Source organism: Equus caballus, chromosome 7, assembly GCF_041296265.1.
Source record: "Equus caballus isolate H_3958 breed thoroughbred chromosome 7, TB-T2T, whole genome shotgun sequence".
Taxonomy (NCBI): Eukaryota; Metazoa; Chordata; class Mammalia; order Perissodactyla; family Equidae; genus Equus; species Equus caballus.
Window position 1 is genome coordinate 93,118,398 of NC_091690.1, and position 15,842 is coordinate 93,134,239.

The following is a 15,842-nucleotide window of genomic DNA, read 5'->3' on the forward strand; positions in this document are numbered from 1 at the left end:
CCCGCACCGCCCCGAACACCTGCGCCCCGGGAGCCCGAGGGCCAGGGTCTCCCCCATCGGCCTTACCCGCTCTGACGGCCCGCCCGGGTTTATACACCGCCGCGGGAGGGGGACGGGGTCCCAGACACTTCCTGCTCCCATCCCCAAGCACAGGCACACCCTTCCCAGCTAGTCCCTCGCCCTAGGTGCGCACCCTGCATTTTCCGAGCACACCCCAAAGTTCCCCAACGGTTCTCTGGGGTCCTGAGAAGACGAACGAGGAGGCTACGGCTGCACATGCGCAGAAGGAGCGTGGCGTCCCCTTCCCAGAGTCCAGGCGGTGAACCTCACCTATTTAAAACTACATTTCCCATAGGCCTCCGCGTCTACATTTCGAGTCTCTCTTGGCCTTGGCGGGAGGATGGTGTTCTTAAATCACTCCTGCCCAGGGTCCTCTGAGCCCGAAGAGGTTAAGGGTTAAGCCTGAACTCTGCTGTCAAATGCAAAGGGTAGTCAGCTATTGGCTCCCGATTAAAATAGCATTTTTTTTCATAAGTCATTTGGAGGTAATTGGGGAAATTTGAATACGGATTGGATATGGAAAATATTAAAATATTACTTAGATGGTGTGAAAAAAATTTGGAGTTATGTAGGAAAATTGACTTTGTAAAAAGAAAAAGACATGACGACTGAAGTAGTTAAATTATATAGCTGTAAAATTATAATTTTACAATTTTTCAACCTGGGACCTCCACCCTGTTCCTTTACAGCCACCGGACCCACCAACCCCTGAGCTCCATCCTGGCGCGCCTGGGGCCCAGTGTGCAGATTCTACTGAGGGTCTGCACAGGTGCTCCAGGGATGGATGTTTATAGGAAATCTGTTGGGTTTTATACATTAACATTGCTTCTTGCTGAATTCTCTTATTGTTTCATAAATTTTTGTGTTAAATATCTTGGATTTCCATGCACACAACGACAAGTTTGCTTGCTTTTTGCTGACGTTTATAATTCTTTGTCATTCTTTAGAAAATTACAGATAAAAGCACAAGAATGCTGGTTAAACTATATTAAATCAATCATAATAGACTTTAACATAAAGATCACGAAGGAGAGAAAGTGGTCACAACATATGTCATTTAACAAACATTTATTGAAAACTGACTGTACAATCGACATGATTCTAGGTGCTGGGATAGCAACATCAAATAAAAGAGAGTAAATTCCCTACCCCCATGGAGTTTATGATCAGGGTTGTTGTGGGGCCTATTAGTCAGGGTCCCCTCAAGAAATAGGTGTCAGTTGTCAAGAAACCATGGGACACTTGAGGAGAGTGTAATAAATAGGGCTCTAAAAATGTGGGTAGGGTTAGTGAAGCATCCTGTAACTAGTGTTGGTAGAGAGTTATTATCACCCCCAGGGCTGTAGTGAGAGTAGGTAACATTATCAGAACTTAGCACAAAAGGCCACCCTTATGAGAGCTGTGGTCTTAGGAAGAGAAACATTGTGAATGCCCATTACATGGCTCAGCACGGAGAGCCAAAGGAATAAATACCCAACACCTCACTTGTTCTCTTCCCTCTGATATCCTATCCTCTGTTAAGCATTTATAAACTCCATTCAATACCTATTCTTAGAATTCCATCCACATATGTCTCTTCTAGACCTTTTTGTCACCAATTTTCCAGTCTTATTCTTGTTTAGCCCCCTACTACCTGTCAACTCACTGAGCTACTGGACATAAATCAGTATAAATTGAAACTCAAGTACATGTCAGTTCTTCACAAAGTGAACTAAATATACCTCCTTAAACTCGACCCACTGGGAAGATTTTTTTCACCACACGTTTCAGAACCACCCCTAAGTGAGACTGTAATTGTAGCAGCCATAATTTCCAATGATGCCACCATACACTGTAAACCCAGTTTGAAGGAGAGTTGATGGGTATGTGGCCACAGGTCTCCCTTGGGGACTTTTGGGGAATGTTTAATTGTATATTCTTGTGACCAAGTTATGAGGAATTTTGTCAAAGGGACCCAGCCTTCCCTTTAGTCAAAGCCTCCTGTCTATAAAGTAGAATCTATCAAGGATTTAGAAAGAGAATCTGAATCCCTGTTGTGGTGATTTGTGTTCGTTTTCTGCCCACAAGATCCAGAATTTCACATGTATATAGATATATATCTCAAGAAGCAGCTTAGTAGAATACCCATCTATTTCATTTCAATGAACTTCATGATCAAAGAGCCACCACCACCGATCCCTTCATGTCACCACAAAAGATGGCTGCACATGAGAAACACTCTAAGAGTTTTAAAAAACATTTGTCAGTATCCCATTAGAGAAAATACATATTTCATTGGTATGAAATGCAACATGGGCTGCTCCTGAGTCCACAGGGAGTATACTCATATTGATTAATTTGAGCCTATCCAAACATAATTCATCCTTCCTAATCTAATATGGTAAGGATCCACCCCCTTATGTGCTACCTAGTTTCTGCTTTATTGGGCAAGATCTTGAGTTCCTTTTGTGTTTTTGGTTTTTTAATTTCTGGATTTGTTGCAATTTTACTCTGAACATAGCTGGTTTATTATTCCCATTATAGGCCTGGAGCCAGTAAGGAAGTTCGGACAGGGCCTGAGGATAGTGTGTATCTCCTTCAGGGGTAACTTATACTAGGATCACCCCTTAGGATTTGGAGAGAGAGAGAAGTGAGAGAGACACTGTCAGAATTCAGTTACTCTTCACTTCTTTTTCTAAGCTCCTCGAAGCAGTGACTTTTAGTATACCTTAAAGGCCTTAAAATTGCAGAGAGTGTGGCAGGTACAACAAACTTGAACTGTCTAATAAGCCTCAAAGCTGTGCAGAGGCAAGTGTACACCTGCCAGGCAAAGTGCACAGAGTATAGAATATCTGTTCTGACCAAGTAGTAGTATGTGTTTGACCATATCCTTCTCCTCTGATAATAACTTTGGGCTTCCTAGATGCTCGGTAAATCCATGTAAGTGAAGGAATACAATTTCTTCACCTTAATCTTGACCTCACACTGAGTCCATCCTAGCAGTAACTGGGGGAGGTGTACTTACCTGGCATTCACCCTCATATGGGTAGTGATCATTTTATAAAATATTGAGGAACATAATGTCCCTCTTGAAGATATTCTTGTATTCAAACCTTATCTGAGTGAGTAATTGAGGCAATCTATTAAGAGCCCCAGTATATTAGATCACTTTTCAAACTGTTCAGACACCTCCATCTGGGAACTGTTTCTCTCTATGCCTGTCAATATTAGATTAGTTCTATCTTTTTAGGGTTTCATGCAAAAAGAATCATACAGTGTATTTTGGTGTGGCTTTTTTTCACTCAGGATAATGATTTTGAGATTCATCCTATAGTTGAATACCAGCAATGAAGGAACAGCCTCACACAGGGAGAAACAACTGCTTATGAAATCAAGGTAGACTCATTGTGCCCAATGAATTCAGCTATATCTGAATCCAAATACATGTAATCATTCCAATTTCCAGGTTCCTAGACTTTCCCAGTAAATGTCCCAAATCTCATCTAATACACCTCCTCAAATTGTGGATGTAATAGTTACTGTAATTTTTTGAAGAAATAATGTCCAAAACTTCCCAAAGTTGATGAAACAATGTTAATTTACACATGCAAGAAGCTTACTGAACTCCAAGGAGGATAAATACAAAGATATAGTTTTTCCTAGACACATCATAGTCAAACTGTTGGAAGCTACACACAAAGAGAAAATCTTAAAAGAAGAAAGAGAAAAACAACTGAACATGTACAGGAGAGCATCAACATAAATAATATCTAACTGCTCATCAGAGAAAATAGACCCTAGAAGGCAGAGAAATGGCATATTCAAAATACTGAAAGAAAAAATGGTAATGAAGAATTCTTTATCCAGCAAGACTATCCACTAATTATAAAGGTAAAATAAGGACATTCTTGGGGCTGGCCCCGTGGCCGAGTGGTTAAGTTCGCGCACTCCGCTGCAGGCGGCCCAGTGTTTCGTTGGTTCGAATCCTGGGCGCGGACATGGCACTGCTCATCAGACCACGCTGAGGCAGCGTCCCACATGCCACAACTAGAAGAACCCACAACGAAGAATACACAACTATGTACCGGGGGGCGTTGGGGAGAAAAAAGGAAAAAATAAAATCTTTAAAAAAAAAAAAAGTTTAAAAAAAAAATAAGGACATTCTTAAATTTAAAAAGACTGGAAGAATTTCTTGATATCAGAACTGAATTGTGAGAAATACTAAAGGAAATTCTTTGGGCTGGAAGAAAATGACATCAGACAGTACCTCGAATCAGCTGGAAGAAATTAAGAGAGCCAGAAGTAATACATTTCTGGGTTTTGAAAAAAAGAATCTATAAATATATTTTCTCATTTCCTCTGTTAAATTCTTTAGAAGACATGAGATTGTACAAAGAAATAATTGTAACATTGTAGTATTGGTTTTGTAACATATATAGATATAATATATATAAAAATAATAGCACAAGAGGGGAAAGTAATAGAGTTACATTGGAGGAAACATTCTATATTTCATAGGAATTAAGTTAATATTCATTTGAAATAGACCATAGTCAGTTAAAATGCATATTAAATATAGCATAAATAAAATGCATATAAAATAGCTCAAAAACAGTAAAAAATATTCAATAGAGGAATTAAAATGATATAGTGAAAGATTTATTTAGCACAAAAGTTAATAAAGGAAGGACAGAGAACAAAAAAGCCTGAAGACATAGAAAACAAATAGCAAAATGGCAAATGTAACTCTGATCCTATCAATAACTGCACTAAATGTGAATGGTCTAAAAAAACCTATTAGAAGACAGAGATTGGGAAAATGAATAATAAAGCAAGATCCAACTATATGTGATCTACAAAAGACACACTTAGATTCAAAGACAAACAGAAGTTGAAACTAGAAGGATGGAAAAGACAAATCATACAAATAGTTACCAAAAGATTGCTAGAGGGTTGTATTAATACTGGACAGTGTAGATTTTAAAACAAGAAATATTATTAGAAGCAAAGAGGGACATATCCAAATGACAAAATGTCAATACATCAGAAAGATATAAAAATTATCAATGCTTACAAATGTAACAGCAGAGCTTCAAGATACGTGAAGTAAAACTTGACAGAAATGAAAGGAGAAAGAGACAATTCAACAACAATACTTGGAAATTTCAACTGCCTCCTGTCCATAATGGATTAAAAAGAGGAAAGACAATCAGCAACGTTATAAAAGACTTGAACAGCACTATCAACCAGATTAAATTAAGTGACGTGTATAGATCACTGCACTCAATGACTACAAAATACACATTCTTTTCAATAGCACATGGAACATGCTCCAGGATAGACCGTGTACTCAGCCATAAAATAAATTCAACAGATTTAGCAAGAATGAAATAATATAAAATATGTTCTCCAACCACAATGGAATGTGAGCTATCAAGAATGGAATATATCTGGGATATCCACAAACATTTGGAACTTAAATGACACCCATCTGAATAACACATGAGTCAAAGAATAAATTGGGAACAAAATTTGAAAGTGCTTTGAAGTGAACGAAAATTTAAAAAATAGAATATCAAAGTCTATGGGATGTGCCTAAAGCAGTACTTAGAGAGAAATTTATAGTATTAAACACCTATAGTGGAAGAGAGGAAAGTCTCAAATCAATAATTTAAGTTCCTACCCTAAGAAAGGAAAGAAAGGAAAATAAACCAAACTGAAAACAAACAAAAGAAAGGAAATACAAAGGATTAGAACACGTGTCCGTGAAATACAAAACACAAAAATCAATAAAACCAGAAATTGGCTGTTTACCAGATAAAGTTGACAATCGCTTAGCTAGCATCCCCAAGGAAGAGAGAAGATAGAATTTACCAAAATTAGAAATTATAAAGGGCCACCCACAGAGAAATTAAAGGATTATAAGAGAATATTATGAACAACTTTATGCCACAAATTAGACAATTTATAAGATATTGGCAAATTCTTAGATCCAAATTTCCAAAACTGACTCAAAGAGAAATAGAAAATCTCCATAGATCTGTAACAAACAAGAAAATTAAATTAGTAATTAAAACCCTTTCAGGGAGGAAAAGCCCAGATTTGGATGACTCAACTGGTGAATTCCATTGACTATTAATGGAGAAAATAATCCCAATCTCCCACCATCTATTTCAGAAACTATAGAAGGAGAGAGCTGGTCTCACATCATTCTATTAGGCCAGAGTTACCTTGATTTCAATGGCAAGTGAAGACATCACATGCAAAGACAAGACCACTATCCCTCATGAATGTAAATGAAAAATCCTTAACGATGTGTTAGTGAGTGATGTCACCAAGATGGGGAGTAGGAGATGGCAGCCTCTGTCCTCCCAGAAAGATCAACAATTACACTGCGACCTACCCATGGTCAAAAAGAGTTCTGGGAGAGCTCTAAAGCCCTCTTAAGAAACTTTAGCAACATAGCAGAACAAAAAATGTGAGAATAACCACACATAAAGAGAAAGAAGAACAGCTTCATCTTGCCTGCATCACCCCGTCCTTTAAGCTGGCATTACTCAGTGCTAAGAGGGAACTCCTCAGCTAGAAAGAGCTCTCCTTTCAGGGAAAGAGAGAGCAGAGTGAACGACCAGCGTCCCAGCCTTTCAGGGCACACATGAAGTACCCACTTTGGTTTCCCCCCACCCAGAGACTGGCAAAGCAGAGAGATATAGAGATGGCTAGGGACAGGGAAGAAGAGCAGGGTTTACCAATATCGGGCACACAGCAGTAAAGACCACAGTTGTGTGACCTGTTCTATAGATAACCCCAACGTGGAAGGGCAAGGGGAACAGTGCACTAAGAGAGATACACAGCTCTGTGGGAGCAGGGGAGGAGCAGTCTCTGAACACGTTCCGGGAAAGGGGTCACCTTCCATGCCAAGATGAACTTTGCATGAATAAAGATTTAAGTGAGGACAGACTGAGAAGAGTGAAGAGGGGAATGGGGTGTCGACCAAATTTCATCCACCTGCAATTTTACCTACTCAAATTTTATCTACCACGGCAAGAAGTTAGTATCTAATATTTTAAAATTACTTTTAAATACAAGTATTCGCGTATTAGTTATATAAATGGAGGTAAACACAAGAACAGCTATGACAGAAATGGCTAAAGTGGTTTCCATGGCGAATGGAACTGGGGGGATAGGAAGGATTGGGGTTGTGAGGTGGGGGAGGGCCTGCCGTGGTTCTTTATAAAGCCTTCAGTACTATTTGGTTTTAAAGGCACAGGTATGGATTCCTTAGATAAATATTAATTTTTAAGTGAGCCTTAAAGAATGAGTAAGGTTTCTCCAAGGAGAGGGAGGAGGTGGGGATTTATAGCAGAGGACCCAACATTAACAGAGAGAGGCGGCAGGAGAGCAGAGGGAAGAGCAGGTAACCCATTAGGATGACTGTGGAACACACCTCCCTGTGTGGGGACACATGAGCTGGTGCTTGACTGCAGAAGGCCTTGGATAGAAGGGCGCGTGCGCGCGCAAACACACACACACACACACACACACAGGCACTCATGTGGTTGTTGGCAGGAAGGCAATAAAGGTTATTGGGCAAAGGGGTGATATGCTCAGAACTGAGCTTTACGTACAGCAGTGGTTCTCACCTTGGAGATTAACTTCCCTAATGGCCTCCCAGCTCCATTTTAGAAGCCTTGAAAATGGTACTCCATTTTGTCATTGTCATCCACCACAGTCACGCACCACGTAACAATATTAACGATGTTTCGGTCACTGATGGACCACATATATGACAGTGGTCCCATACGGGTAGCACCACATAGCCTAGGTGTGTAGTAGGCTCTACCACCTAGGTTTGTGTAAGTACACTGTGTGATGTTCACACAACAGTGAAAGTGCCTAATGATGCATTTCTCAAAACATATCCCTTTCATTAAGTGATGTATGCCTGTACTGATTTTAGTCTTGTGAGTGTTGAATAATGAATTACTCATTTCAATTATTTGAGTCAGCCCCACTGGCTGAAGATGGTAAACGCTGACTGAAGCAAAAAACTAAAATTTGTTATTCAACATTCACAAAACCAAATGAGTAAAGAAGAACTTTAAGTTCTATATCAGGGTTCATGTAAGGCAAAAACACTCTAAAGGAAAGATGGATTTGAGGACATATATGATTCTGAGTGTAAATGTCTGGGTACAAGCAAAAGTTCCAGGGAGCATTTCAGACTTTCGAGGCAGTGGAATTGGTGAAACCAAAGTCAAGCTCTCCAAACAGTAAAGGGGGCCCAGGTAATATCTGGAGTACAGGTGGAACAAGCAGAAAATTCCATTAATGTAATTGTATGATATGATGAACGGACAGAGTTGGAAAATAGGATGGCAGGGTAGGGCAGAGGGACCTGGAGGGCCCAGGCTGGATGGAGAGATCAGCTGGGCTGGTGGGGGGAAGGGGCCATGGGCACACCCTCTTCATGTCCCCTCCCCCACCCTCTGAAACCCTTTGTGACTCTTCAGTGCTCTGTGATGCAGGCCTGGGATTATAGGCAAGCGCGGACACTCTCAGAGCTCAGTTGCCTCAGGCAGCCTTGCGATTCAGAAAATGGAGTTCAGTCAATGGAATGTTCTCTCATTTCTGAATAGCCATATTGAGTTGTTTTTGAGCATCTGCTCAACATTCTTAGATAGTGACCACAACCTCACCATCGTGTGTGGGTTGTGGTTGCTTCTTCTGTTCCTGTGCTTCCTGGTGGGGATTCCATCTTTACCAACCTTCTGGAAAACCAAAATCTACCAAAAGGTAAGGATCCCTGGGCAAGCCACCAACAGGGATTTTTTATTGTTGTTTCCATTTCTAGTCCCACATTTTTAAATGAGTTGGTCCAGAGAGACTCCTAAGATGGCAAGTCTGAATAGAGGATAGAACATCATCCTTCTAGGGGAATAGGCCAGGCAGGACTAGGGGTTCAGCTGGGACTGTTTCCCATTCAAAACTCACAGACCATCTGAGTGTGGTGGAGGATTCCTGGATAAAATCCCATCAGTGATTTCACGGCCCTGCATTAGGTTATTTAGAGAGTTTGGGATCTGTGTAGGAGAACACTGTTCCCAACACTGGATCATGAGTCACATTCCCATGTCGGGCGTCATTCGACCAAACCGTCCTTTGTATTGGGCAGATCAGGAGAGCAGGGCTGAGCCTCTGAGCAGACACTGGAGTGTGAGCTCTGTCCCAGGATACAGGGTCCTATCTGAGGAAGCACAGATGTGACTGTGGGCCTCAGAGTCTGTGCCCTCCTTGAGCAGAGGACTTCTGACTGAGAAGATCAAGTGTGGACTCTAGCCAAAAATCCTCCTTCGAGTTTTTCAAAGAAGGAAAATTTGAAAGTATCTTATTGCCTTTAGAAATTCAGAAAGGGAAAGAACACAAAGTGCTAGTAATAAAAATAGAGAGTGACATTAATCTTGGATGAATAGCTGAGTTTCCTAGAGAGAGGGGCAAGCCAACTAAGTCCTCGCTCCTCATTCTTTTCTTTTTGTTCTCAGCGTCAGGGCAGAGCCAAGAGGAGAAGAAGAGGGGGAACATCAAGTGGTAAGGTTCCACCTATCCCACCTGAGCTCTCCAAGGGTGACCCTTCCTGTCCTCTCCATGAGGTCCCAGGTCCATGGTTTCTGAGGATGTCAGTCGCTAGATAGAGTCCCTCTCAGAAAATAGAGGCCTCAGAGGAAAGGCCCATGGGAAGGTAGTCAGAACCCGAGACATTTCTCAGATTCCTGCTCTGCCCAGCTCTGGGCATGAAGCAGTGATGGGCCTGGACAATGGGTGTTGCCCAGTGGGTGGCCGTGGGAACTTCTGTCTCCTTACCTTGTGAAACTACGTTGACTTCCTGGATGATCAGACTCCTCGAGGTAACCATTGACCTATGTTCCTCACATGGTGGTTTTGAACATCCCGTGGGATAATGTATGTGACAGTACTTTATAAATGAAGCAACAAACACATGTGAACCTTATTAATATTATCATTGACTGTTTGATCACATCTACTGATTCTTGGAGCTTTCGGAGTTAATATCCCGTTAATATCCCAAGGGTCTCCCATAAAGGGACTCCTGTGTAACACCTATGATTCTACCTTTATTACACGTAATTCACTCTTCTGGTTTCCCAGGTTGGAGAAATTACCAGAGGGAAACAGAGGAGAAAAGGAGGCTAATTTCTATTCTGAAAAGGTGACTAGTCTTTTCTTTCGTGATCCCTCTTTAACATGTTCTCTGCAATTCCAGGGATTCAGTACAGCCTGCAGTAGTCATGGGAGAGGTTTGCCATAGGAATGGGTATGTGAATGAAGGCCTTGGGGTGAGGTCTGCTGAGGGTATGGTGAAGTCATAGATGTGGGGCATTGTGAAGGGGCAGCAGGCTTCAGGTGGCCCCTCCCCTGACAGGCCAGCAGGTCCTCCTTTCCTTGTTCTGGTCCTGGCTACAGTTTTGTACTTCCTGTCTCCCGCAGCCCCCTGGGCCGGCCTCACGATACCACCCGCTTTCGTCAACTATTATGCCCAGACCCCTCCTGTGAGGTGTGTAATAGCACAACTGCTGAGATCAATCGGCTGCTGTTCCTGGAAGACCTGGAAGATGATGCTGCCTCTGTGTCCTCTATGGCTTCCACAGCTTCTGGGACTGAGTCATCATTCACTTTGTCCTCTGCCTTCTCAGAAAAGTCCCTCCAGGAGACCTAACACCATCCCCTCCACCTGACCCTTCCCCACCGCCCCGCTCCGTTCTCTCACCTAACCCAATGACACCCTTAGCTGACTTTCTTTCACCCTCACCACCGGGTCACTCTATGCCACCAGAGCCTTTTCCTCCCTTGGAGTCCAAATTCCCAGCAGACCATTCCCCACCCCAACCCCTTGCCCTTCCCCCTCTCCCACCACATGACACCCAGGCAATGGATCCTATTCTCCAACCAGAGGCCACTCTGTCTCTGAATACGATCTTCTCTCTTGACCGCACCCTTTCCCAAGATATTAACCCCTTACCAAATTTGTCCCAGATAATCAATCCCATTGATTCACTGGCTTGTCATCACGCACCACCAAGCCTGTCTGTCTCACCACCGACAGATCACCCTTTAACTGTGACTCAATCTAAATCGGTTTCCATCTTATTGAAGTCTGTTCCAGAGAACTCATCTCCAGATAGCCCTGGTGGGTTGTCCACTTATGTCCCAACAATCAGAGGCACTGACCATTCAAGCCTGTCAATTTCAGAATTATCCTGGTGGCAAGCTTGTGCCAAAGACTTGTTCTTAGCACCTTCCACCTTGGCACCATATGATTTTAATCCAGAGTTTCTTGCCCTCCATTCTTCAGAGTCCTCTCTGGAGAGACACCCTACAGCTAACCTTATAGAGCCTGGTAACCTCTCATTTCTCAGCCCTCATGTCCTGGCACTCCTGGAGAGACAAGTCCGAAAGAGGAGTGATTTCCTGATGTGGAAGGAAAAGGAAAAGGAGAAGGGCTCTTTTCCAAAAAAACTTAGGCCAGGCTACCAATTAAATCCTTCGGGGAAAATGTTAGAGTCAAATGCTGATGAGTGTGACTCAGCATTCTCCCTTCCCTTTTGGAGCAGTGCAGGCAACCAAAGGAGCTGCACATGCATGAGCAGCCCCCATATCCTAAAATCTTGGAGGACTATTTACAGGAAAAATGTATGCAGCTCTTCTGGGGTCTCCCATCTCTGCACAGCGAGTCCTTGCCCTCTGCTATCCGTGACTCAAGTGACTGCACCACAATCTTCCTTTTCAATACCATCTCAAATGCCTCCATGGGCCAAGAATCCCCAGTACCTCTCCATCGCCCACCTCCATCCTTGCCTGAGATCCAGCCCCAGCCCTTGCCTCAAACCCTGCCCCAATCCCAGCCCCTACCTCTCACTCAGGTCAAGTCCCAGGCCCACCTTAAATCCCCACTCCCAATCCTACCATCTGGTCCTCTACGCCAGATAAGGATCTGTGGAGTGTGTTACCATAGACCCCAGGATGAATCAGAGTCTCTCACCTCATCTCAAATTCAACAACTGGAATGGAAAGTGTTGCAGAAGCAACAGGAAAGTTTGTGGGGTTCCCCCTCTGTAGTCCAAAGATCTCAGGAAGAATTTTGTTCTTCAGCTCCCAACTTTCCTTACCATCAGGCCTCCCAGGCCCATGCCTCCATCTCCATCCTTCCCGTAGGGTTTCCTCTCAGTGATGAGCTGAGGAAGAAACTGGAACATCACCTTCGAAAGAGGCTCATCCAACACCGGTGGGGCCTGCCCCGCAGGATCTGTGAGTGTCTGTCACTGATGATGCCTCCAAGAGATTTCTCAGAGATAGCTAAGTCAGAGAGCAATCGTGGACTCTCCCGGATCTCGGTGAACAAAGATCTAAATGTTGGATTGAGCCAATCCAAAAGCTTCCATGAGAGGGGTTCAGAACTGCTTCAGGTAGAGAAGGAGAGGGGAAGGATCAGGGGCATAGCCCAGAGAACGGCCCAAAAGCTCATCTGCTGAGTGACCCAGAGAGCTCTTCAGATAAGGATCCGGCATATGACTCTGAGAAAGACCTAAATAGTCACGTGGCAAGTCTGTCAGGGAAAAATTCAAGGGCCTTGGAGGAAAGTCTAGATCAGAAACAACTTGAAAATGTCCTGAAAGCACATTTGAGCAAGAAGTTTGAGGAAATCAGTGAGGCTCGGCTCCCTGGGACGGTGCGCAGTTCATGGCATGCTAGCAAGCAGACATTGCTGCTTTCTGACAAATCCCGCACCCAAATAACACAGAGGAGTTTGCCACCTTCAGTGGGTGGGGACTCCTCCCTGAATACCTTCCAGGAGCTTTGCTTCATTGATTCCAGTGCACAACAGATGATGGAAACCCATATTAAAAGGTTTCATATGACGATGGAGTGGGGCCTTCCCTGCAGGGTCCTTGAATCCATACAGGCGTTTAAATTGGAAGATGCTGCATCCCAGTCCTTGCCCTATTTCTACTGTCCCCCCTCAAATAACCCAACTTTGGAAGTGGACTCCAAATACGAGGGCTTCGAGCCCCATAGAGGAAGCTCTAAATCTGTTCTTCAAGAAAAAGCGGAAACACCAAATTCAGCCCTGGTCCTGGATCGTCTTTGCCCTGCTACTTCACCTATGGGCAGGGAAGGACAAGGGGTGCCGAGACAATCACCCTCTGGTATCAACCAAGAGATTGCAGAGGTTGTTCAGAGAAGTAAGGGTGCCAGGCAGACTCATCTGCCTGTCACATGTGGCATCACAGGCAAAGCGAGTCAGAAATTTACTCAGCTAGGCAACAGATGCCCCCCAGAGCTGCCTGCAAGGCAAGCTGGTGCCAAACATGAGACAAAGGATGAGAGAGTGAGTTCCAGTGATAGAAGAGAAGGGCGACAGGACAAAAAGATGAAGTCGGAACCCTTTTCCGTGCACAACACGGCCAGGGACATATTCAGGGCCAAGGAGCTCAGCGCTCTGCAGTCAAAAACTGGTAATGTGTTGACAACCAGCAAGCCAGGAAGCTCCCAAATGATAAGTGAGAATCACAGTAAAATAGAAATTACTGGGACCATTGAAAGCCCTGCACCAAAAAGACAAGTTCCCCAAGACCCGAAGTCATCGGATCTTAAGGAACATCTGTTTGGGGAATTAAAGTCGAAACTAGAGAAGAGGAATCAGAGCCAGGTCCAAGGCCAACACACTGACGGGGCCCCTGCCTCAGAGAGCTTGACTTACAAGGCCTCACCGACTCATGCCCACGGTGTCTCCAGTGGGGACATGGGAGCTTCCCAGGTTCTGCATGTCCATCTGGAGGACAGTGGGATCAGCAGGCAGCAGCGGCAGGAGCCTTGGGTCCCTAAGAAAGACCTAAAGAGGTCCGAGGATAAGAAATTCCCACCAGCTACAATGAGAGTGAGCCCTCTGGGCCCCAACAAAGAAGAGCTTGGTGGAGGGGATGCAGGGTTGGGGACATCCCAACCTACAAGAAAGAGTTTCCCTACTCAGATCACAGCATCAGAGGAGATGCTTGGGAGCAAGTCTTCCCAGACCTCATCACAGAAGGCACAGCCTCCTCCTGAAAGTCTGTTCAGAAAAAAGATGAACCACATTTTTCAATGGCTTTGTCCTGGGACAAAAGGCAAAAAGCAAGAACATCCCCAGGAAAAGGGCAGCCCCATATCATCTGCACAGAGCAGAGGCCTGGTTAAAGGGAGAGCTGCCGTTACTGGGACCACCACGGCTCAGAAGACCAGGACGGTCCCTGGGAAGTTCCCAGTGGAGAAACTGGGGCAGCGGTGTTCAACAGAGGTCACCCGCCCTCAAGAGCCCCTTCCTTCCCTGAGGAAGTTTGTGAAAACTGAGCAGAAGGCAGAAGAGCAGGCCCAGGCAGAGCCCATCCATGGGCATCCTTCCAACTACAGGGCTCCCTCCTGTAAAGTGCCAAACACCAAGTCCTGCCACCAAGAAGTTGTCTTTGCTGGCCAGAATTATCCTACATGTTCTAAACGGATCAGAGACCAGAACAGACACCCTCAGAAAGTCATGGCGTTTAAAGATCAGCTATTGGATCAGAAGCGTCCCTTATCTGTGCCCAGCAGGGAGCATGTGCCCCATCCAAGCTCCACCTGCAGGCGTCAAGCCGGCCCAGGGGCCTCCAGCTGTTCTCACCACCGCTAAAGGCACTATGTTTAGGGATCCGTCTCTATGTCAACAGAAAACACTTTTCCAGCATTTCGAGAGCGGAAAATTTCCCACCGCCAAATAATTCCTTCTTGTGGAGAATATTAATTCTCCCCAATAAATGATTCTCTAATAATAGTGATGTCTTTTCTGTGTCCTGTGTTGGGGGCATGGGTTTCAGGTAACTCAGGGCTTGTGCTTAGGGAAAAGGAGGAGTGAGTTCAGCTCTTACTGATTGCTTCTTCTGGCTTCTAAAAGGTCACCAGTGTTCTGGAGCTCTTGTTGACAAAGAGATATCACGTGCCCCCAAAAGCCCATTTCTTCCCTGATGAAGTTTGAGGAGGTGGGCTCTGCCTCCTGCCTCTTCGCTTAGCCTTAACGAAAGTGTAGAGCAGCCCACACCTTCCGCTCACTGAATGTTTTACATCCTTCAGAGAGTAGGGAAGACAGGTGTTCTCTATCCGAAGAGGGTCAAGAATAGGTATGCAATTCATAAAACAACAATGAAGAAAAAACAGTGGCTTCATCATGATTTAGAGGTCAGTGACCAGAGGACCCCACAGGTGGGTGAACCCTGAATGGGATTTGGGGGGTGGGGGAGGGTATTGCTGCAGTGGATCCTGGGCTGGTGGGGGAGGGGCTAGGGACAGCACAGACACGCCTTAAGAATCTGTCATGTGAGTCATATTAATGTGTTAGGGAAGAATACTTTAAACTTTACATTGAGGTTTCCCTACTGGAAAGGCACCTGGGGGAAGTGGTTCCCCTCTGTAGGTATTTCTTCAGAGTGCCAAATGATATTTTGTTGCAGAGCAAAAGCATCACTCAGCTGCCAGTAGTAACAATGTTGACCAGGTAGCCACCTACCTCCCAGGATAAAATAAAGCTGAGAGTAAGGAAAAGATGACTTGGAGTAAGCAAGGAGGGAAGAAAAAATGAAGAGGGGAAAGAAGGACCTTGCTGGTAGAACAAAGCTTTATGCCTCATCATCCATATGGTGACCCTGTCCTGTTCCCCCCGCCCCCTCCTCAATCTGATCCAGGCATCACCACCTTGAGGCTGATCCAGGCACTGCACAGCA

General features: G+C 44.4%; 1 protein-coding gene across 1 annotated transcript; it reads left to right on the top strand.

Annotated features, from left to right (window-relative positions):
- Positions 1 to 8,605: 8,605 nt before the first annotated feature.
- Positions 8,606 to 14,899, top strand: LOC100070085 (spermatogenesis-associated protein 31D1). Its single transcript, XM_023646185.2, has 4 exons — positions 8,606 to 8,835; positions 9,582 to 9,627; positions 10,207 to 10,267; positions 10,546 to 14,899. Exon 4 carries the CDS (start codon positions 12,941 to 12,943, stop codon positions 14,756 to 14,758), a length of 1,818 nt encoding a protein of 605 aa, XP_023501953.2. The 5' UTR covers positions 8,606 to 8,835; positions 9,582 to 9,627; positions 10,207 to 10,267; positions 10,546 to 12,940; the 3' UTR covers positions 14,759 to 14,899.
- Positions 14,900 to 15,842: the final 943 nt, after the last annotated feature.